Below are 23,512 nucleotides of genomic sequence, written 5' to 3' on the forward strand. Positions count from 1 at the left end.
GCTTTTCCCTCAAATTACAAGGAATAATTTCAGACCAGAGTTTAGAATGAGGTGTAAGATGATAGAGCTGCAATGCTTGGGAGCAGATTGCAAAATTGATTCAGCCTGGGAAATCTCACCGTGGCTCTTTGGATGAGCTTTGGTCTAAAGCTGAATTTTCCACTGGAAAAGGTGTTTCTAGGCTTTGTGGCTATGGAGGGTGCACCATCCAATTCATACAGTTTCACAGAGTTGTTGGCAGTCTGATTTCAGCCCTATCAGTCATAATAGATGTAGGCTAAATCCCCAAATATGTGTGTTTAAAGTATCTACAGAACCTTCCCAATTTCCTTCCAGCTCTATCATAACAACTTTTTCCAGTGCATCTCACTAATTTCCATCTTTGGCACAGTGAAAACCGAAATTGCTGGAAGAGCCTGACACAAATAGGGTTTGGTGTCCAAATAAGTAACACATGGGCTTCAGCACCAATTGTACTGTTCATTTTTGTGTTTAGTTAATAGAAAAGTTAACTCGTTGGTTCTGCCAGGAGTTTCCAGCCTACTCAGAAAGCAGATTCCAGGAATGCTGCCACCCAAGTTAGTTGCACAAGATTTTCTTTGTTAATTAAAAATAATGGGATAAAACTGGAAAAAAATAGGCTACCAGTCGGTATTTAAAGAAAGCAGATTTGTTGGCCAGGATGTCTTCATATTGTATCCCAGCCCACCTTTTGCTTTGGGTTTCCAGGTTGATTTCTAGTTTACACCCACACTAAAATTAGTAGTATTCAGTTCCAGCAAATGTTTTCAGTGTGAACTGTGCCCTCGCTCCATCAGCTCAGCAGAAGGAGCTGGTAGTGCTGAGGAGTGAAGCTCTGTGTGTGAGCTGGTTCCTGGAGCATTTCAAGGAGTTAAACATGCACAGATTGGATTTGTCTGTTGAAAAAAAAAAATCTTTAAGGCAGAGAGACAGAATCTCAAGCTGGGTTGTATCTTTGTATTAAAAAAATAAACAATCCCCCCCCCCACCACCTCCTTAGATTTTTCCAGTTGAGACAAAAGAAATCTTTGGGTGGAAAGACAGCATCATATTGCATAATAAAAGCCTTTTTATGCTCTAATAAAAAGGGTTGCTCAGGGCAGCTTGGTTTAAAAAAAAAAAAATCAAAGAAAAGAGGAGTCAGTGATGATTCTGGTGTGAGGGGAACGAGGAATCCTTAACTTCTGTTGTGCAACACTGGGAAAAGAGGCTAGAAATTGCTCTAGTTATCTGCTATCTTTAATGCCTGGTTTAAAGGTTCTTTACTGCATATTTGCTGGCAGCTGTTTTCAATATATCCCTCTCCAGCTAAGTCACCAGTTAAGAATTTGACATTAGCTGCTTTTTTCAACCACCATCTTGAAGTACCACACCACACAACACTGCCTTGTTCTCTCCTTAGATATTGTTCATGTGCCTTGAAATTGCTGTTGACACCTCAAGTATTTAACTTGCAGATCTGAGATAGTTTCTGTTGGGTGTGGATTTGTGCCGTAGTAAGTCAGAGACAGAAGTATCCTCGTCTGCATTCCTTCACTACATCTGTGCACTTTATTTTTTGCAACATTCCAGGAAATTAAGTTAAATTATACGTATCAATGAATATTTTTAGTTTTGCTAGTTCTGTTTTTATTGCCTTTCCTTCAAGTATGACTGCACTGAGTGCATAAATATGTTCCACATCTTTTGACTTGCTTGCCTTTTTCTTTAGGACACCTTCGGTAACTGCTTCTTGTTAGCATGCCTAAATACACATTTTTCTGTATTCTCCTGCTTCTCCTCTCAATGGTTAAAGTTTCTTTACTGCTTCATATTCTGAAGGAGAAAAGTAACGTAATTAAAGAGTGTTTTGGGAATTAGAGCTGTGCTCTGCAATGTATTTCTGGCATAAACTCTTGTCAGTGTCCTTTTCTTCCCCTGACTTTCCCAGTCTGTAAAATAAAGCTAATATTCACAAACTGATCATTCTCACAGTCATTTCTGAGGCACAGTGTGTTGAAGTTTATCAAGCATTTCACCGTGTCACCATCCAGCAGAGGATTTCTGCTGACACAGTTTGAAACACTCAGCACCACTGGCAAAGGAGCCATAAGCACAGGGCATCCTCATCTGTGCTTCAGCTTTCATTCTGAGCGAAAAATAAAACAATGGAGTTAAAGAATTAGCGGGTTTTAATCACTGTTTCACTTGGAGGCACAGATGGGACAAAGCATTACTTGGCAACATTTAATCTTGGAGCAGAAATGGTCATGATTAAAGCAGCAGCTGGAGCAGATTGCTGGGGACACGGGGGGGTTCGTTCATCCTAAAGGGATCAAAATTGTTGGGCTCTGGGAGAAAACGAGAAGCTGCAAAAGGAAAATCTGAAATATGGGCCAAGGTTTATTATTTCTAGGGTCTCATCTGCTGATTAAAACGATGTTTTCAATATTTCCCTCAGAATTGTTTTGGGAGCGAGGAGAGTATCGAGTGATCTGGCCTGCTGAGGAGGAGCCTGAAGCCATCCCTGAGTGGAGATCTTGGATTTGCAGGAGGAAGGCTGAGCGTGTCCCCCCATGTGGCACAACTGCTCCTCCTTACCAGGGAACTCCGAGTGAAGGACAAAGGTATGTGCCACTTCAAACAAGACTTCAGAGGAGTCACATTCCAGGTCAGCTAACAGGGCCTGAATTCCTGCCTGGTGAGCAGCCTGGAATGAGGTGGATTTTAACTTTCCCTTCATTAAGGTTTGCAGAAGGGAGGAAAAGGGGAGGTTGTGGAGATGTAGGGTTAGGGTTAGGGCTCACTCACTGGCCAAGCTGTGGCTCTGCCACAGAAAAAACTGTTGGGAACAAGTTACCTTCTGCTAAGGGCCAGTGTAATACAGGCAAAAAGGTGTCAAAAGAAAATGCTAGAACGGCAACTCGTGTTCTGCTGTCAGGGCAGAGCCACAGCTTGGCCAGCGAGTGAGCCTTACTCTCTATTCTGAGCTGTTCTAGCTCAAAAGTAGCTCTGCTTTCAGTTACACGTCCCAAAGGTGTCATTAATTTTTGATATTTCAACTCAAACAAGGCCAATGGGCCTGAGTTTCCATGACACACTCCTGACTCCACTGGGAGACGGAGCAAAACGTAATTGCTGTTGGTCACTGGCTTAATTTGTGCTTAGGATGTGCCTGACATTGGCTCTTTGTGTTTCTCTCATTGGGACGCAGTGTTTTTTCCTGCCACTCAGAGGCCTTTTTCTGTTCCTTAGATCAGACAACTCTTTTTCCTCCCCTTGCATTTGCATGCATTCCGCTGAGGATATTTAGATGTGTGAGCATTTGGTTGCCTTTGTATAGCAGGAAGTTCCTGAGTCCTCACTTGCACCGTGCCTGGGGTTTTCTGCAGCACGGAGAAGAGTTGCTGATCTCACTCTGGGCATTTCATAACCCTGAAAACCTGCTGGCTAACTAGGTATTCATTGATTGCTTTATCTAAGCTGAGAGATTTCTTTACTTCTTTTGAACCATATGCTAGCTCAATGAGCCTCTTTTTTTTTTTTCTTTTTTCTTTCCCTTAAAACTGGCAAGTTGCTGATTTCACGCTTCAATCCTTGTCTGCCTACAAATAGGAGAAGTGTATTTCACTGTTGGTAACTCTAAGTATAAAGCAAACAGGTTTCAGGCATTTTCACCATCTTCCTGTGAATTCCACGTCTCCTTTTTGCCCGAGATGCTGTCTGAGGTATTTGGCATGCATCCCTACAGCTTGCAGTCAATTGATTTGCCTATAAACTTTCAAGTCACCTTTCATCACCTTTCTAAGGCTTTGCCCTCCGGGCATGCAAGTCCTTCTTAGGTCAAGGGCCTTGATGACCCCCATTGTTATGGGAACCTTTGGTAATCTAACCTGCTTTTTTTTCTGTATTTCAAGCCCGAATATCTCTCCCTCGATCCACTCAGGCGCTAATAACCGTGTCTCCTTTCCTTAGGTCAAGGGCAGCTTTTACATTCCACCCAAAAGGCACCACAGTTTGAGATGAGGAATTCAGAAGAGCAAGCAGCTACGACAGTTTTACAGCGCCTGCTGCAGGAGCAGCTCCGATACGGGAACCCAAATGACAACCGCAACCTTCTCGCCTTACACCAGCAAGCCACAGGGAATGCCGCGGCTTTCAGCAGCGCCGCCAGCCCGGCCTCTCAGAACGAAGGGCTGAGCTCCCAGGACCACCAGCTCGTGACTCATGCTGCCCGCCAGGAGCCCCAGGGCCAGGAGATACAGGTGGACAACAGCATCATGGAGAAGCAGCTGTCGCCGCGGCTCCAGAACAGCGAGGACCTCCCCACCTACGAGGAGGCCAAGGTGCAGTCGCAGTATTTCCGGGGCCAGCCGCACGCCAGCGTCGGGGCCGCCTTCTACGTCACGGGGGTCACCAACCAGAAGATGAGGACCGAAGGGCGGCCCACGGTGCAGCGGGTGAGCCCGGGGAAGGTGCACCAGGACGAAGGACTGAAGGACCTCAAGCAAGGCCACGTGCGCTCCCTGAGCGAGCGGCTGATGCAGCTGTCGCTGGCCACCAGCGGGGTCAAGGCCCACGCGCCCGTCACGAGCGCGCCGCTCTCCCCGCTGTCCCCGCTCTCTCCCCAGCAGTCCAGCGACCCTTACAAAAATTCTGGCTCCAACGAGTTCTACAAGAACTCGGTGCAGCCCCCTTCCCAGCCCAGCATGAAAGGGATGGAGCAGCGGGGGCCTCCCCCGGAGTATCCGTACAAAAACGTGTCCACCCCGTCTATGAACTGCAAACCTCAGGACTCGGGGCATTTCTATAGCGACCATCGCATGAGCCAGCAGGGAAGATCTGATGGGCCCATGATGAGGTATCAGCATCCCCCTGAGTATGGCTCAGTCAGGTAAGCCAGACCTAAAACCAAGCCCTGTGACAGCCGCGTAGGGAACGACAATATAAAACTCAGTCCATCACCTTCGCTCCTGAGGCAGGTTTTCCTTCAGCAAAGACCCCATCTTCGTGACGTGAGATGACACGTTGTGTTCAGCTGCAGACTGTCTGGAAGGCCTCTTACCTGCTTCAGTAGCTGGCTAGAGAGGCCTGATGCTCTTTTACAAAAAAAAAAAAAGATCTCAAACGAGCCAACTTGATTTTTTAAGTTTAATGCTGAGGCTCTGAAACCTCACAAAAGCTTTGCTACAAAAGCCAAAGTTATGGTGTGATTCATTGTAGAAACTTGCGGTTAGTTACTTACTGTGAGACTTAAGTTGTTCTTTAATTACATCTGCCAGACGAAAGATTTTTCTTAAAACTGCATCACATAGGAAAGGAGAAAAGTGAACGAAAGCAATAATGGTGCAGGTAGCAAAAATCACCTCTGAGCTTCCTGTAGAGTTCTTAAAATTGTATTTTCAGTGGACTGAAGTGTAGGAGAGGAAAATGGAGGATGCTTGGGGCCTCATCCCAGACTTGCTTGTTCAGCTTTTGCTCATTTTTCTTGCATCATATGAAATCTCAGCCTGTTCTGGTTCCCTCTAGATAAGGAGCTGGATTTGGCTTGAGCCAGACACTGATGTCCATGTGGGAAGATGAAGTTTTATTAAGGACCCCCAGCTTTGCTTTACCTGTTCCCATACCATCTCACCTGTTCCTGACACCAGGTGGTATCTGGTGTCACGATTTTGGCCTCACTTTGAAGCTAAAAGGGTAATTCAGAGGAGCAAGGGGAGGATGTAAATGGAGAGGTCTCTGTGAATTTGTGTTTGCACATTTTGAAGGGAGCATGAAGAAACCAGTCAGTGCTTGGGAGCAGAGTCTGAGCTTTAGGCAGTTTGAATCTGCTCAGAACCTTCCTAGCCCTATGAGGAGCTATTTTCAGAGTTTGTCCACCATTGTTTGTGATCTGAAATGACTTCAGCAGCATACAAGCCTGATGAAAAGGCCCTTTGATCTGGCTAAATAAATAATAAAGAGGCCAGGAAAAGGGGAAGTAAAAGGTTTAGGGGGGGTAATGATTGTAGAAGCCCGTTGCAAACGTTTTTGCAGATCCAAAGGCCTCAAACCTCTGTGCACACAGGGCAGGGAAGCAGCTCCTCGGTGCTTCTGCTGCATCAGAAATGCTCCTTATATTATATGCAGTGAGACGTAGCCTGCTTGCTGTTCAAGGGAGAGGTATTTGAAAACACGCCAGCAGTCAGCTCCTCTAGACAGGGTGATTTTTGTCTGTATTGGATGGATCCTGGCTGCTTTGAAAGAACATGGTGGGGGGAAGGAGGGGGAGGAGAAAGGTTCAGCTGGCAAGGTTTCCAGTAGGGGAAGCAACTGAAATTTGTCTTCAAAGCACTGGGAATCTAATGAGGTTACTTTTTAACCTAAATAGCTGCACAGAGGAGAGGTTTCCTTTGCAAGCAAATGCTGGAGCAGTAGAACAATCGCAAGACTAATCCATAAATTACAGAGCAGCGTAGCAAAGGAAGGGAGCGAGTCCTCTATTCCCCTCCCTCTCCCGCACGCTTTAAGAGAAATTGTCATTTAGACAAGCGACCTTCTGTGTTGCTAAAGGTGCAGCTGGGTGATGGTGTGGGGATTTTAAAGGCAAACAGCTCCGGGGAGAGCCTTTGCCTCGCACCAGGGGTGCCTTTGCAGTCTCCAGTTTTATCGGGATTCATTTGGGTTGGTAAACGTGTGCATTTTTTGAACTGCGCGTCAAGGAAACAAAGCCCCTTCTCTCTGCTCCCGAAGCCACACCCTTTTCTGCGGGTTTTCCCCCTCATTGTTCGGGGGAATTTGAGGGTGACCTAATGATGCGGTTAAATAAAACTCGTTGAGCAAGATAAACATTGGGGAATTCACAGCATTCTCATGCTTCACCCTCCCCAGTCTGGGAAAGGAATGGGCTGTGTGGTAAGTTTAAACCAGTCTGCAAACAGTTTGCCTCACCTGCTCCCGGGCGCTGCGAGTTTGGGAGCAGTGAACGTCGGTAACGATGCTGGTTTCATGGAAATACCGGGCATGCCGGAGGCATCTCTGCTGTTATTTGGGAATTTTAAAGAAAGTTTAGAAGAGGGCTGGCCGCGTGTGAAGCTGCAGAGCCTGGTTCTCTCCCTAAATACCGCAGCTGCGCTTTAGCATTGGTGGTGAAAACAACCCTCCGGTCTCAGAGCAGTGCATGGGTGCCTTGGGCTCCCTGTCCTGGGGGCTGCAAGGGCTCCTGTGGCAGCACAGTGAGAGCTGCAGCAGCTTTGGCTGCAGAGGAGGCCCTGTCTGATGCAGGTTTGGGTGCAGAGGAAGCCTCTGTCTGAAGCAGGTCTTGGTGCAGAGGAAGCTCCTGTCTGATGCAGGTTTGGGTGCAGAGGAGGCTCCTGTCTGATGCAGTTTTAGGTGCAGAGGAAGCCTCTGTCTGATGTGGGTCTTGGTGCAGAGGAGGCTCCTGTCTGATGCATTTTTGGGTGCAGTGGAGGCTCCTGTCTGATGCATTTTTGGGTGCAGTGGCAGCTCCTGTCTGATGCAGGTTTGGGTGCAGAGGAGGCTCCTGTCTGATGCAGGTTTGGGTGCAGTGGCAGCTCCTGTCTGATGCATTTTTGAGTACAGTGAAGGCTCCTGTCTGACACATTTTTGGGTGCAGAGGAGGCTCCTGTCTGATGCATTTTTGGGTGCAGTGGAGGCTCCTGTCTGACACATTTTTGGGTGCAGAGAAAGCTCCTTGTCTCTCCCATTCAAGCGCCATCCTCTTTCTGGAGCCCAAGTGACTGAGCTCCTGCTGTGGTGGTTAATCCCATTGACTTCACAGAAAGTTCTTGAGAGGGAAGTCTGCAGAATTTGTCCCATAATTAGTAACTCACTCTGTGCACGGCGTTCCCCCGAGCAGCATCAAAGTGGGGGCTAATCAGGTATGACTGGGCAGCAGAACAAAAATTCCTGGGTTTGATTTTGGCTGTGTAATGGAGTGAGTGGAGCCTGCTCCCTCCCACAGTCAGCATTTCCTGCTTTGTGCAGGAGAGCTGGGGAAGAGAGGGGAACTGGAGCTTCTTGGACACCAAACAGGCAGGAAAAACTGGGAAGGCATTAAAAAAACCACCTTAACGAGCCAGAGACCTTTGCTGCTCCCTTCATTTTTCTGCCTTCCCCACTGTGCTGCTCTGCCCGCAGACGTTGTGTGTGACCCTGGCAGCCTGAGCAGCCCTCTGCTGCAGAGCTGCCCTCATCCCCATCTCTGTTCTTCCTGCCTGAAAAGCTGAGGTGACCCTTGTAGCTGCAGAGCCATAAATCCAGGTTTGTACTTGGCCTGTGTGGAGTGTTTCTCTGGTCCATGCCAGGGAGCAGAAATTCCTGTGTGGTGCACAGAGAAGTGGCCCTTAAAGTCATGCTTTCAAACCCAAACACTCGTGGGGATAATTGCTCTGAGGTTTTTTTTTCCCCACCCCGGATTTGGTTTATTCAGGTCTCTGTGACGCTGAGGCAAATGGAAGGAGATTGTGTAATTTTGTTGTATATGTGTTTTTGAGAGCCTACGTTTTTTCTGAAGTGGTTGGTTCAGATAAAATTTGGATTACTATTGTGGGGTTACCTGAGGACTCATCCTCTCATAGAAGGAATTTTCTGCTACCATTTTATTAGCAATACTGTTAAGTGACAACAATAGTAATTTTTACCTTTATATTTTGCAGTGTAGCATAAAAATCTTGAAAAATCCAAACTGTGTTCATTTACCTTTCTGACTCTCTCAGCCCAAAATTGCTTTACCAGAGAAATAAATTCTTCATTTCTCTTGTAAATATAAAGAAACCCCAGAGCCAGGTATTTTTTGCCCACAAAATGTATGTAAGTATTTTATGAGACAAAATTGTAAGTAGTGGGGATGCCAAAAAGTTCTTTGAATGTGTATGTAAAAGTTTGCATGCAAGATGTTAAAAAGCCTGGTGTCACTGTGAGGTTACTAGGATTTTTAAAAATCTTTTTTTTAAAGGCAGAATGTATTAACCTAGCTGTGCTATCTCATTCTGCTGGGAATATAAATGCATTTGTGACATTTTGGAAGCCCTAATGCTGTTGGTAATGCCACAGAACCAGATGCTCCAAGCTCTCATGCTCTAGCTTGAGCCCACAAGATTGGTATAATTTCAAGATTATGAGAGGCTTTGGATGTGAGTGCCAAGTTGCTGGAATTCTTGGAAGTGTATCCTGTTTAGAAATGCTCAGCCATGATTTCCTAGAGTTGTTCTTTACAATAGGTGTTAAAAAAAAGGATCATTACAAGGCATGTCAGTTGGACTGTCCCTTCAGAATTAAAGTGCTGCTGTTATGTTTCTTTGGCCATCATGTTGTCCTTTTCATCGGTGCTCAGGATGGCAAGGTTCTGCCCTCTGGGTCTCTGTTGACAGAATAACAAGATGTTTTTAGTCAAATAGCTCAAATTGTTAACATTGGCACCTAAATCATCCTCACCAGGCTTATAAGATTAACTCACTGAAACCAGTCTCCCTGAGTAACTGCTCCAGGTTGTTTTCAGACTGGAAAACAGTGTTTTGTAGGTTGAAAATTGGTTTTTTTGCATCCATGAGGCAGGCTGGCAACACATTTCTTTTTGATCTAACTCCGTAGGTCATCACAGATGAAATGTCACAGCAAGGTTATTCCCTAATTGATTACAGCATCAGTGTGTGATAGGTAAAGAATAAACTCAAGGAGATGAGTGGTTTGTGAGGATGCAAAGTTTTAACTCTGCACACAACTGGGTGAGCTAAGAAAGCAGCTGGAAACCACCTGAGACAAGCCAGGTGACCTTGAGCATGGCCTGTGATGGTTTTGCCTCATTCTTCATTATGAGAACTGTCAAATGAAGTTAATGAAATCAGTGCAACAATAAGTAGAGCTGCCCCCCTGGGAGGAGAAGAACCAAATTGCCGCTACTAAGCCGAACATTCCTGAGGAAATTAATTGCACGTCGCTCTTCTGCATGACCCCTGAAATCCTCATGCTGCAAATGATCATTTCTGGGGAAATCCAGCTCCTGAAATGATGCTGCTGGCAGGGACCTCAGTCACCTGAATGTGAGGAGAGAAACAGTAGCTAGAGCAGTGATTCTTTGTTTTTTCTTAGTTAACAAAGGCTAGATTTGTTTCCCCATGAAGGAATTTGAGCGGGAGCATGGAGGTTTTCTCTGCTGGGAAGCTGGGCAGTGAGACACGAGGGGCATGGTGCTGAAATAGTGAACTCTGTGCTGGGCTGAGAGCTGCTGAACTGCCCTGCGCTGCTGCCAGATGTGAGTAATGCCCAGATGTGAGCGGTGGGTACGAGGAGAGCTTCCTTCTTTCTTGGAGAACAGGAAGGATGGTGCTGAGCGTTTGCACTCGGGCTGAGGGCCGTTTTGTGTAACTCTTTAATTCCCAGCTCAGCTTCCTGCTCACTGTTGTCAGCTCCTCCAAGGCTCCTGGTGCTGTGGGAATGCTGTGAGCTGCCTTGTCCATCCTCTGCAGGGCAGGAGCCCCTCCTGGGACCACAGGCAGCCAGGGGGGTATTCTGTAGCAGCTCTGGCCAGGTGGAACAACACTGTGTGCTTTTCCAGCTGCAGGGCTGAACTGCATCCCAAAGGGTGGGAAATTTTGTCAGAGCAGCAGGAGTGTTTCAGGACACGCTGAACTGCCAGCCTGGCTCTGCTCCGTGCTCAAGAAAAGACTGGCTGCAACATGGAGAGGGAGGGACTTCAACTGTTAGAATAAAGAACATCCAGAGAAGTTAAAGGTTGGATGTTTTTGGAGGAGAAAGCAAATCCTGCCTCCTGAGGTCATCCAAGCATGATAAATCCACACAGTCTTCTCAGTGAGATTTCTTACTTGGTTAATGCAGCTGGAGTTGAGCTGAGGATCTCCAGAGCCTGGGAAATGTGAGAGGGTGTAGCTTGGATTTAGTTCTGTGATGGACTCAGGCATGTTATAGATTGTTAGATGTGTGTCTGATAGCCTGCAGAGGTTATTGTTAGGGGCAGTAAACACACCTCCTGCATAGGACAGGGCACGTTGGAATGAAAATGCTGCTTCTGATTCTTGGGTTGGTTTTCAGCTCCTTTAATTGTCTCATTTATCCAGGCTGCAGTTTGTTGGTTGATAGTTCAGAAAGCTCAGATCGGTAGTGCTGGAATACTAACATCAAGCTCAGCCAATGCTTTTAGCTCTCTCTCCTGATTTACACAAGAAAATTAATTGTTTTCTCGATGACAGATGGCACATTTAAGGCCAGAACAAAAGAGTCTGTTCCTAGCAGTCCTTAGTTGAGCAGTTTTATCCACAAAATGCGGAGAAAAGTTACGAAAATAATTTTAGCCAATAGTTGTTGATGTACTTTCTCTTAGTATTTCTGTAAAAAAATAGTCTCAAGAGGAAACACCTTCATGCCCTTAGAATAAGTTTTCTGCTAAAGATTTGATTTTGAAACGCTTTTTAAAAACAGACTTATAAAATGGAAAAAAGCCTCACTTGAGTCTTTTGTGTGAGAAGACCTGTGCACGGGAGCTGCACACCTTGTCCCTGGGTTTGTGCTCCTTCCTCTGCATGACTGTGACGGAGCCTGTGCTCTCTGTTTTCCAGGCAGAACCCAGATGTGCAGCTGCAGTTACAACAGAGACCACCTCACCACCACAGCCCAACTTCTTCCTTGACATCCCTGGGATCTTTGACTTTGCTCCAGTCTCCGCCACCTTCTAGGCTGTCCCCTTCCCAGCACCAGCAACCTCTGACTCCCAGCCAGGCAGATCCTGGCGTTCTGCCACGGACCCAGCAGCCTTTCTTGTCCAACCCAGTCCATCAGGGAGATCTGTACCGACTATGCCAGCCCTTCCTAGGCCCGCAGCAGCAGCAAGGAGACTCCTACTCTGTGATGCCCCGGGCCCAGCAGATCCCTTCCCCCTACCAGCAGATGCAAGTAGATCCTTTTGCCATCGTTTCCAGGGCGCAGCAAATGGTGGAAATCCTGTCGGAGGAGAACCGCTCCCTACGACAGGAGCTGGATGGGTGCTATGAGAAAGTGGCCCGGCTGCAGAAGGTGGGTGCTTGTGGAATCCAGGCATTCTCCTGTCTCTGCTCTAGCCCCTAATTGAATAACTTAATCTGCAGCTGCTGGATTCCTTTGCTGAAGGGATTGAGTATGTACTTTAGAGTCTTTCGTATGCAGATTGATTAGTCTGTGTCCTGCGCCTTTGGGCATCAGCTTAACTTTGGCAGAAGATGGAATCAAAGCCTTCAGCTTTCTGCTAGCAGTTCACTGACCGTGCTCAAAGGCACATCCTCCTCAGCTGCTGAAGAGGCTTGACTGCTGGGCTAACTTAAGGCTTGTCCAGGATAGCAGCAGGTTTGATTTTCCCAAAAAGACTTCAGAGCTGCAGGAAGGGCCTGTTTGAGATGGCACAGGACCACAGCCACTCAAGGAGGCACAGGGGACATTGCTACAAAACTGGTTGGCACCACAGTGTGCAGTGCAAGTAGTGCTGCTATGGCTACACTAAAGACATTTGGACTGTGGGACTGGGATTAACACTCCTTTTGTCCCTCAACACCACACAATTTCCATGTGTGGAAAATTTAATGTCTTGATTTGGACCCAGCTATTTGCCACCTTTGGCTTTATGGAGCAAGCAGAGTAAATGATGCTAAGACATTTAAAAGAAAATACCTGAGACCCATCATTAACGTGTGTGTGTGTGGAGGTATTTTCATGCTGCCTCACAGAAATAACTCCTTGATGACCACTGCTTTGAAGCTGGGCAGCAGGTCAGCTTTGCTTTTGCCTTGCAGCTGTGGAAAGGCTGATGCTGCTTAGCAATTTAGGACTTTGTGGGCCTTGCTGTGCTCTTTGCACTGAGCAGTGTTCGGGGCCAGAAAAATGTGTGGCTGCTTGTCTTTGAGTTCAGGTGGCCAGTGTGGCTTTCCACACTCATCATTCCCCACGTTACCTCTTACCAGGGACATATGTTAATTTGGTTGTATTTTTTTGGAAGGTTTCTGGCCAGGAAATACTTGAGAGAATTGTTTGACAGCTTCCTGATAATGACAGAAGGATACAAATGCACTTCCCTCCACCTCCCTGTTGATGACTTGCTGTAGACAGTGCTGGTGGGGTTTGCTATGGTGTGGATCCATGCTTCCAGAGCAAACCATGCCCAGCAAGGAGAGTTAGGAGAGAATCTCCTGCTCTGGGTGATCAGAGAATCTTCACACTGAAGTCTAAAAGGAAGGATAAAGCATATTTTATTGCAGAATTATTCTGCCATTGGTATTCTTTCTATAGAGGGATTCATCCCTCTGAGACTTTTGCTTTTACTTAGTGTATAAGTGTAGGTTTCTCTCAATAAAGAATGCTTGAGACGAAGTAATCTCCTGTCTGAGACAATTAAATTTGTTAGTCAAAAATAGTAAGTGTTTTTTTTTTCACTTCCACTGCAGCTGGAAACAGAAATTCAACAAGTTTCAGAGGCATACAAAAACCTGGAGAAATCATCCTCTAAGCGGGATGCCCTGGAAAAAGCCATGAGAAACAAACTGGAAGGAGAAATTCGCAGGCTTCACGATTTCAACAGGGATCTAAGAGGTAAATGAAGTAAAACTTCTGTTCTTCAATGCTGGGGTTTTCTATTGTTATGCTTACTTGGCAGGACCGAGTTTTGCTGCAGAATTCCGTGTCTGACAGGACTGGAATATGACAGGATACTCAGGTGCATTCAGTAGTCAGAGATTTTAAGCACTTGCTGGAATAATGGAAAAGACAGGTTTAGGAGAGGGCTGTAGTCTTTCATTTCCAGCCTGTTTCTCATTGACAAGAAACATGTGATAAGCCAAATACCATAAACCAGATGCAAGCCTGGAATTCTCTCATGTCTTATATCCTAGAGACAATTTGTACAATTTGTTCAGTTTACACAAATGGAAAGAGGTTTTGCTGACTGCCTAATCCCACAGCAGGCACGTTCGCTTTATTTCCTGTCCAGTGACCCTTTTTGCACTGACATACAAACTGCAGAGCGTCTGTTCTTCCTGAAGGTCTTGTCATTCCTTATCAATGTAGGCATCTGGTTTTTTGGATCTCCCTTCCTTTTCCAGAGTGAGATGTTATTGGTGTCTGGTTCTTGCCAAGAGGCTGAGGCAGCACCATGGCTGGCAGCAGAGTGCTGTTGAGTGGTATTTGACCTTACCGGGGGTAAAAGTTTAAGCATTGCTTTGGAAGGTGGAAAACATCTCCAATTTGAGATTTTTTGAAGGTGCACAAACAGTTTTTTGAACTGTAAGTTTAATTTTTTTTTTTTAAGAAAACCTTCTGATTGTCCTGCATGCTCTCACTGCCTCATGTCTTTTACTAAGACCCTCAGAATTTGTTTTGCATCCAGGAAGTAAAACCATACATTTCCCATTACTTTACACAAAGGCCTGCATTAAATAATCTTATTCATAATAAAACGCAGCATGAACATTTCATTCTAATTTTCACAGACTGACACAAATTTCTAGCAGCAGAGCTGTTAAGCTGTTTTTAGGGTTTTACACTATTCCCTCAAGTCAGAGATTTTATCTCCTGTTAAGATTTAGCGGAGAATTATAAGAGATCTTTTAATTGCGTGGTGGGATTTATTTGTGTGGAAAAACTAAAGGTATAAATTGAAAAAATAAACTTCTGTGCTATAAACGTTTAAAATAATTTCTTTGGAACTTTAACCTGCTTTGTCTCATTGAGTGCATTTCCTTAAAGACATATAATTAGAAACATTTCCAAAGTGAGTGCCGACTTCTGATAGGCTGTGGAATTAGGAGATCCACTCCCCCAGCACCAGGAATGCCCTGAGCGGATGTAACTTAATGCTTGAAAGCTTTAAATTATTTAGTTTGCTTTTATTGAATATTTTTGCAGAACGCATGGAGACGGCCAACAAGCAGCTGGCGGAGAAGGAGTTTGAGGGCTCTGAAGACAATCGGAAAACCATCTCCCAGCTCTTTGCACAAAGTGAGTTACACAGCCATCATGGGGCAGTGGAAAGCTCCATCACCCTGGGAAGGAGGGCAGTGCAGCAGGTTAATTATCAGCACAGAAATCAGGGCAGTGGCAGTCCCAAACTGGCAGCAGAGAAAGGAGGAGGGATCCTAGAATTCCTTTTCTGTCAGTATGTAAAGTCCATCTGATGGGATTTATTAGAGATTTTGGAACAAAGGTAATTTGCAGCTCAACTGTAAAATGACTGTTTACCACATTATTTACATATTTTATCCACCTGTTTTATTCTTTGAAAGCTGGGAAATGAAACCTTCCCAGGCTGACAGGAGTCCTGGCATGAGTTAAGGCTGGTAGGAGAGGAGCCTGGTAGGTCTCCTATCTCCCTCCTCTTTAATTTGCCACTGCCCTATCCTGTTCAGCAAAAATAAAGGGGATGAACACTCCTGCAGTCTGCTGGGCTGGGTGAGGGTCAGGAATTCTGTCCACAGCAGTGGATTTATCACAGGGCAAACCAAAATGACGGGTGTGAAATGCTGCTTTTCCTTTGTTCCAAAACGTCTTGAGGCCGACGGCGCCGGGCCAACTTTTCTCTCATCCCACAGTGTGCTCCACCCTTCTGACAATGCTCACTTTTCTCCAATTGTTGTTATATAAAAAGGTAGTGCCATAAAATTGCAAAACAGAGCTTTTCTGTGGTGTAATAGACGCTGCAGCTACCGTGATAGATTCTGGTCCCTCTCTTGTGTCATCTTTAGCTTATTCCTTGTGGTTTGCCTTGCAAGCAAATGGCTGTCAGGGGGCAAATTCCAAACTCCTGATGGTACTGGGAAGACTGGGAGTTTAGTCTGTCCTTCTGCTGGGTGGACACTGAGGTTCACAGGTGCACCCAGAAAGGTGGGGAGGTCAGGGCTGTGGGGGCCTCTCCTTTGGGATGAGCATGGAAGCCACAGCGCTGCATTTCGTCAGTCCCAGCATTTCTAGGGGTGCTGCAGGCACTTGTCAAGTGAAGCAGTTTTCATTTGGAGAAAAGTCTGCAACAAAACCTCCAAAAGCCTCTCTGCAAGCATTTCCAGATTAACAAACCGCCTGGTAGCACTGACTGATACCTGCTGGCATAATGCCACCCTGTCTCAATGCAGCTCAGTCTTTGCAGTACAGTTTAATGTGCTCACACTGGCAGCAAACTCATTCTTGGGCGAAGGTGAAATGCTGGGAAAAGATGGGGAAACAAAAAAAAAAAGCAGGTGATGACATTTGTCCTCATGTCCTGAGCTGGCTCTGAGCTGCACTCAGGGTTTGCTCTGCAGAGCTCTGGGTGCTGTTGGTGGACAGGTTTGTTTTGCAACCTGTGTGTGGGCTGTGTTGATTCCCTGGCAGAAGGGAATCTTTAGCTACTCTGTGTTGCTAAAGCTTTGCTCCTGGCTCTTTGCTGGCAGAAGAAAGGGAGTAATTGTGGTCCTGTAAATATAGTTATGCACATGCTTGCACAAACGGGCCTCTGTACTCCATATGCAGTCTGTCCTAACACCCAGCACCTCGTTCCTGTTTTTCAAGCCTTCCACTCCTTGTCCTCATTCCTTTGTCGTGGGATATTGGTTTCTGGAATGCAGTTTCTCTGGTGTCATCAGTGCTGGGTGTAGATCACTCCAGGGAGTATTCTGTGGTTGTGTATCCAGCAAGTGGGTTAATGTTATCTTTGGAGCTGGTTGGCGTGAGCTGGGAATGGCAACACACACAGAGGACATCAGCTCTGTGTTGTGGCTTTGCCTTGCACCCCTGTGCGATAATTTCTCCAGTCTCCAATTATTTTTATCCTCTCTATTTTCTTATGAAGGCAGTGCCCAGTTCCTGCAACAGTCAGCATTGCTGCTCCAGCAGCATCCAGCTCTCCCTGGAGAGCAGCAGAAAAGGATGAGCTGGTGTGTTTGGGGTGGCAGGTCTGCTCTGAGAAGGGACAGAACAGATGTATGTGCCTCACTTCTGGCCCAGGGGGTCATTTCTACAGGCAGTAGAGGAAGACTGAGGAGTTCTTACTGCTGATTTGTTTTCTGACTCCTCTGGAGATATTGCTGAGGGTTCCTCTGAGAAGGGACAGAACCCCTTTCCAGTTTGAGGGGGTCAGTGTGGAAAAAAGGAACACAAGTTTTTCAGGAACACCAGTCTGCTATCTCTCTCCCCAGCCCGAGATATTAAAATTACTCAGTTTGTTTTCCACTGCTGAAAGCTCAGAGGTGAAGAGATGCCAAGTTTCACTAACCATCTGCATAATCACAGCAAATTACCTGAGTAACTGTACTGAGTGATGCACCTTTTATTCCTTCTCACTATCTTGGTGGCACACTGTTGCTTGAAGGTACCATACTTGTTTTTCAGGATTACAGGTCCTTCTCTTCCTTGAAAGCCATGCCCTTTTATTTTCCCTCTTAGCACTAGAATTTGCATTCTCCTTCTTCTGAGAAGTCCCACGGCAATCTCCCCTTCACCTCTGGAGCGAAAGGCTCCTGAAAACTGGGCAGAGACAAATGCTGTGCATTGATGACTATCACTTTTTTATCCCTAGACAAGGAAACACAGAGGGAAAAAGAGAAACTGGAAATAGAGCTGGCTGCTGCTCGCTCCACCAACGAGGACCAGCGGAGACACATCGAGATCCGAGACCAGGCCTTGAACAACGCTCAGGCCAAGGTGGTGAAACTGGAGGAGGAGGTAAGGATGCTGAGAGAGAGGACTCAGGGTAGCTTGTGTTCCAGCAGAAGTGGCTGTGGGAATGAGTTTGTCTTGTGGAAATTATAAGGAAATCTGCTTTCTTCACAGCCATTTCCATTGGCTTGGCTTTGTGTTGACTAGCTGAGCAGACAAGCCACAAATCTCTATTTCCTTGGAAATGCTTTTGTCTAAGCTGCCATATTTTGTTTTCTTTTTGTTTCAACTTGTAAAAGTGGGCTGGAAGTGGAATCTGAGCCCTAGAAACCTGCTGAACTTGGCAGATATTCAGATCTGGATGGACTTTCAAGTAATATCCGATGAATGCAGGTTGTCCTCTTGTGGGGACAGTGCAGATCACCGTATGTGCCCAGCATTTGTAATAGGCTGGGCATGACCTTAGTTGTTTTCTCTCCCTTTCCTCCCAAGAGGGGATACTGCATTTGAGCTGCTTAGCTGGGCAGCTTTCACAGCAGTTTCTTTTGTAGCCTTGTCCCTGCCCCTCACGGCTCTCACCTTTGTGCCCTTCTGCGTCACGGCGTCCATCCTTCCCTCCTGCCTTCTGCTCTCCTCTCAAAGGCCCCATTTCCCACTCCAGCCTCTGCTTCCTTTACTCCTACTCTTCCTCCATGGAGAGTCTCAGGAGGAAATCTGACCTAGCACACTTCCTCACTGCAGATATGTTCTCCAACCCTGCCACTTCCCTGGCTGCCAGCACTCAGTGTCACCCTCAGCTGGGCACTGTGCCTATGTCCACCTGAATTTTGCTGCCTTCAGAGACATTCCTCAAACCCTCCCCTTGTCTGCTTTTAGTCCTCTATCCCTTCAGAATCCCATTGTGCCGACAGAGGAGGAATGATCAAATACAGAGTGAATATCTTCCTCTCCCGGGTGCAGGTGTAGCTCATTTCTGAGTTTTAGCCTGCTCTTCTCTGAGCTCTGGATTTGCATCAGTAGCCCTCTTCTGAACCTTCCTGTGCCTCTCCCTGTCCCTCTGGATCTGCTCTGCTCACTCAGGATGTTCTTGTGGGTTTTACCTGCTGTCATCACCTCTTTTGGCCTGGCATGGCTGACTTGCACTCACTCAGGGGACAGGGAGCATTGGTTATAGGGTAATTTACGTGTGACATGCCTCTCTTTGGCTCTCAAACTATTCTGTCATTGATTCTGCAATGTGTTGGAGCTCTTTGGCTTTCATTCAGATTTCAGCACCTTATTTCAAAGTCTGATGTGTCACTAACTCCAAGTACATGGGACATCCTCGTGGTTTGCCTGGAAAATGCTTGGAGTCAGTGTGGATGAGGTGCTCTGATCAGCTGGGCCAGCACACACAGCACTTGGCTGGGTTGCACCTCTGTGTAGGCACCAATTTTGGCTCCCTCACAGTAAACTTGAAGCCTTGAGGGGAAATAATAATTGCATGTTTTATTTTCAAAAGACTGCTCTTGTTTTACTGGAAGAATTGGGTTCAGTGCTGTGGCAAAGTATTTCTGCCTAGGTAGAATAGTGAAATAGCTAAGTCACTCTGGGCTAAATTGCATGATAGCTTCAAAAACTCACACAGGCTGACACAGACTGAAATGATCTGCATGAGGGCTTGTGGTCACACGCATCCAACCTTTGCTGGAATCCCAGGGTGTGCAGGAAGTGCCACCCTTCCTGCTGTAGATAAATATGGAAGCGTCTCGGTGAGAGAGCAGGAATTAACTCTGCTTTTTCCTAGAGGTGAGAGGGAACAAGGGGGAACAAATGGAAAAGAGTCACTTCTGCAGGTTTCCCAAATCACTTTTTAATGAAATGCTTAGGATTATAACGCATTTGTTGCCTCATTAGCGCTGAACTGCGGGAAGTTCTCCAATCCCCAGGCTGTTGGGTAACTCTGAAAGGTGGCCAAGGAGCTGCTCAGAGCTCAGGGCACCTTTAGGAGGGGCTGGGAACACCATTAGTGGCATTCAGCGGCCAAGAAATATGATCCATTTGTGCATTATTGCCTTTTGCTGGCCAGGTTAATCTGAGTGACTAGTCCCTGTAAGTGTCAGGAATTTCCAAACTGGTCCTGCAGAAGAGGGTGGAGTTTCTTAGGCTCAGGTTTGGCAGCTACTCAGAGCCTGAGAGGGGGATGCATATTTCCATTCTTGCCTCCTGTAACGTAAGTTCTCAGCTTTTCTTTTTATCCTTTCCATTTTGACTTCCTATTAAGCAGAGTAACATTGCCTTGTATGCACCAGATCCTTTATAAAAAGAATATTTCCATTCTAGGGAGAGCTGTAAGCCATATATGACTGTAACTGAATTTAAATGTTGCACTGGAATTGGAGCTTTAGATTCTTTTCAAAACCCTTGGCTTGAATTGCTAGTCTGGACAAAACCCCCATCTGTAAAATGCAGACACTTGTCTACACCTGTGGAGCTTTGGTGGTTTTTATATAAACTGGATTTTAGCATCCAAGTTAGAGTGAAAGGAGAGATAAAGAGATGCTAAATGTGATGGAGAAAGGAATGATCTTGGAGATGCTGAGGTACAGTGTGAAGCAAAAGTAGACAGTCACAGAATGCCTCCCCTGTTAGCAGGGGTGAAATGGCTCTTCAAATTTAGAACAAGCTGCCATTGAAGTTTTTGATAGTGTGGGGTTTATTTCTGCAAGGTGCAAAATAGGGTGAGTGATCATAAATATTTAAAGCAAACTTAAATGTGTCTACGAACAGAATTGCTAAGTATGTATATGTTTTATATATAATATTTAAACTTTACTACTTCTCTACTCTCCATAAAGATACACAGTTATTAACCCCTATTTTCACTTCCCTATTTTTGTTCTTCCCTTTAGTAAATGTTCCACAGTTTTGCATAAATCAGCAGCTTACTAAAATTGCTCCTAGTGAAGTCTTGGTCTGTGGTTTCTGAAATCAAAACTTCAGATTATTTTTATTACATGTAATACATTTGACATAAATTGAACGTATTTGAGGTAAAATGTGTGTTGGCTTAAAAATATATATCACAGTCAGAAGCAGTTAGGGATAATAACATTTGGAGCAAAAGCAACAAAAAGTTTTCATTTTGGAGCACGGATGGCTGTGAGGATCTCGAGGGGGCTGGCAGCAGGGCTGTGCCTGGTCACACAGGATTTGACCCCATCTGCTCACACACACCTTGAGAGCCTGGAGCAGATGGAGCAGTTAAACTGGGCTTTGCTCTGGGCCAGGGCCAGAACTGCTGGCTTTGCAGGAAGGACCATCCTGACCCACCTGACACTGAGTAAATGCTGACTTGCTGCCAGTCCTTACCAGACTTGGAATGTTGCAGGAGGGAGTTTGGTGCCAAATACTTCTATCAAACCACAACTGCTGAGTGCAGAGGCTACAAGTGCTACTGGTTTGACGTTTTTTTTTTTTTTTCCTCAAACTTGGTAATTTCTGCTAACCCTATTTAGTTTATACCATGGAAGACCACACTTCAACTTAAGAAAAGTTTGTGGTGTTTTTTTGTAGTAGTGTAACTTGTACTCCTTTGCTCCACTGCCTTCCAAACCACTTTTTTTACAGAGTGCCTCAAGGAGACAGCTTTGAAGAATAGTGACAACCACCAGGAAGATAAAAATATCTGCTCTCTGCCATCCTCACACACACACACCTTGCAGTGGGAAGAGGGGACAGACAACCTCTCTAATGGATAGGACCTGGGGGATAAGGGAGGGGACAAGTTTGAACGAAATCTCTTTTCTAAAATTGCTTCTGTTTAGAGGTCCTAAGCTCCATCAGCCATCAGAATTCCACGTGAAGCAGATACCAGCTGAGGTATTGTGTTCATTTCTCGCTGTGCTGTTGTGGAGAGAAAAAATGCTCTATTTCTGATAACACTGAGGGTTCTGTGTGGGGGGAAACGCAAAAATACATTTCCCAATGACATCTATTGTACTTTTTATGCTGTGCCTGAGATAGTTTCAGAGCAGAGCTCTGGCTTCTACGAAGGAGACCCAAAGGAGAGCTGTCTGCTTGATGCCTGGTCTAGTTTTTTGCAGTCACTTCCCTGGGTCTATAGAAAGATATTCCTGGTCTCCACAGCTTTGTTTCACACAAGCTCTGAGAGCTACCTACTACTCCTTTCAGGAAGGAGTTGCTTCTAAAAAAGGGACACATTTTGGATGGCTTGTCACTCCTGGATGGATTGGGTGCAGAGGAGAGAAACCTCCCAGTTCTCCCTGTAACTGGTTCCCTCTAAAGAGCTGCATTCTTGTGACAGAACTGCCTTTTTATTGCCATGTCACTGTCTCACATACTCTGCCTGGCAGTGATTTTTCCAGAGGTGGCTTTGAGAGCTGGAACTTTATTTTAACACGAACAAAGGGGGCGACGACATTGTGACATTCCCGTGCCACAAAGGCAGCTCCCTAGCAAGGGGATAGTGTTACCAAATTGTTTCAGCAGGAATTCTTGCCGAGGCCACTGGCGCCTTGTTGGGCCTGAATTCAAACAAACTGAGGGTTCAAAGGCATCCTAGAGGAATATATTCCAACTGCAAGAGGGTGAGGTGGTTTAAACATGCTTGCTTTCTCTCTCTCTCTCTCTCTTTTTTTTTTTTTTTTTAAATTTTTTAAACTGCATTTCTGCCGTGGCAGGCAAATTCTTGTGGGGAAACACATTTTCACATTTTCAGCTGCATCTGAATGGATTCAGCTTTAGGATAAACCCAGAATGTTATGGGAACACCCTGACTGTATTAAACGAAGGACTTTGAAGACATCAGAAATAGTGGGTGGGAGACAAGCAGATGCTGATGAGTGTTACCAATTTGCTGAAATAGGAGCTGTCCATGAAGAGGGTAATGGCTGGGTTTGACAAAATGCCTGGGAGAGTTCTGAATCATTGCAGGAAGTCTCCTCTTCTTCCCCAGAAAAAAAAAAAAAAAAAAAAAAAAAAAAAGAAAAAAAAGAAAAAAAGAAAAAAAAAAAGAAAAAAAATCCATCTTTGCTGAGTAACGCATCTGGAAGCAATGAATCTCTTTCCCAAAAGCAGATCCTTCCCCCTCACCTGCTGTGCCCAGGGCTGTGTTTGTCCTGCACAGGCAGCTCCAGTTGGAGGATGTTACAGCCTCCTTTGTGCCTCGTGACTTGATTGAAAATTCCTCATTCCTGTGTGCCTCTGCTCCCTTTCCCTGAAACCTCTGTGCCCTCCTCAGAGCCTTCCTTCTGCAAGGAGCTGGGATCCTGCAAGGCATTGCATGGTTTGTCAAAGCCTAAATAAATGAGGGCCAGGATTTGTTTGGCTTTGAGAATGTTGTTAATTCCCTTTCCGCTGGGCAGTTGCAGTAATAACCAAATATCCCGTTTCTGAGAGGAAAACTTTGTCTTTGGCCAGTGATTTTAGACCTCACAAGTACATGCCAAGGGAGAGAGGGAATTAAATGAAGCTGGAAATACTTGATCAGGCAGCCAGGGAATCTTTCAGGGATGTTCCCTGCATTGCTTTGCTCTTTGTGCACTGGATCTCTGCAGAGCCCAGGCCAGTCACGGTCATCTTTATTTTTCTTGTCCTCAGTCCTGCTGCAGAATTTACATAAACTTTGTAGTAAATGGCAACTGGAAGGTGACTGCTCCTGTTTACATTGGTTTAGTTAGAAAATTTTGTTGATAAAATGATAGCCTGACCTCTGATGCTTGGTTAGGACATTTTCCAAAGCAGTCAGGGATTGACCTGGAGATGATAAGGACATTATTAAAATTGTGCTGTAGGAAACGCTGGGAATGGATACAGTCATCCTGCTGTGCTTCCAGACATGCACTGAGGTTATTTGAGATCTTACATCATAAATAGGTGTTAAAATAAAGATATTCTCATTAGCAAAATG

At 45.7% G+C, this 23,512-nt stretch overlaps 1 protein-coding gene across 4 annotated transcripts in view; it reads left to right on the forward strand.

Annotated features, from left to right (window-relative positions):
* The window catches only part of AMOT (angiomotin), a 57,630-nt gene that overhangs the window by 23,631 nt on the left and 10,487 nt on the right, over positions 1–23,512 (forward strand). For 3 of the 4 annotated variants that reach the window (XM_040083954.2, XM_040083951.1, XM_040083953.2), the window contains exons 2-7: positions 2,462–2,627; positions 3,976–4,894; positions 11,574–12,027; positions 13,425–13,569; positions 14,881–14,973; positions 17,522–17,667. In XM_040083954.2, the coding sequence (XP_039939888.1) occupies positions 4,023–4,894; positions 11,574–12,027; positions 13,425–13,569; positions 14,881–14,973; positions 17,522–17,667 (1,710 nt within the window). In that variant the 5' untranslated portion in view covers positions 2,462–2,627; positions 3,976–4,022. The remainder of the gene's footprint in view (positions 1–2,461; positions 2,628–3,975; positions 4,895–11,573; positions 12,028–13,424; positions 13,570–14,880; positions 14,974–17,521; positions 17,668–23,512) is intronic. The other variant, XM_058423220.1, reaches the window with a different exon arrangement.

This window comes from Hirundo rustica, chromosome 21, assembly GCF_015227805.2.
Source record: "Hirundo rustica isolate bHirRus1 chromosome 21, bHirRus1.pri.v3, whole genome shotgun sequence".
Lineage (NCBI taxonomy): Eukaryota > Metazoa > Chordata > Aves > Passeriformes > Hirundinidae > Hirundo > Hirundo rustica.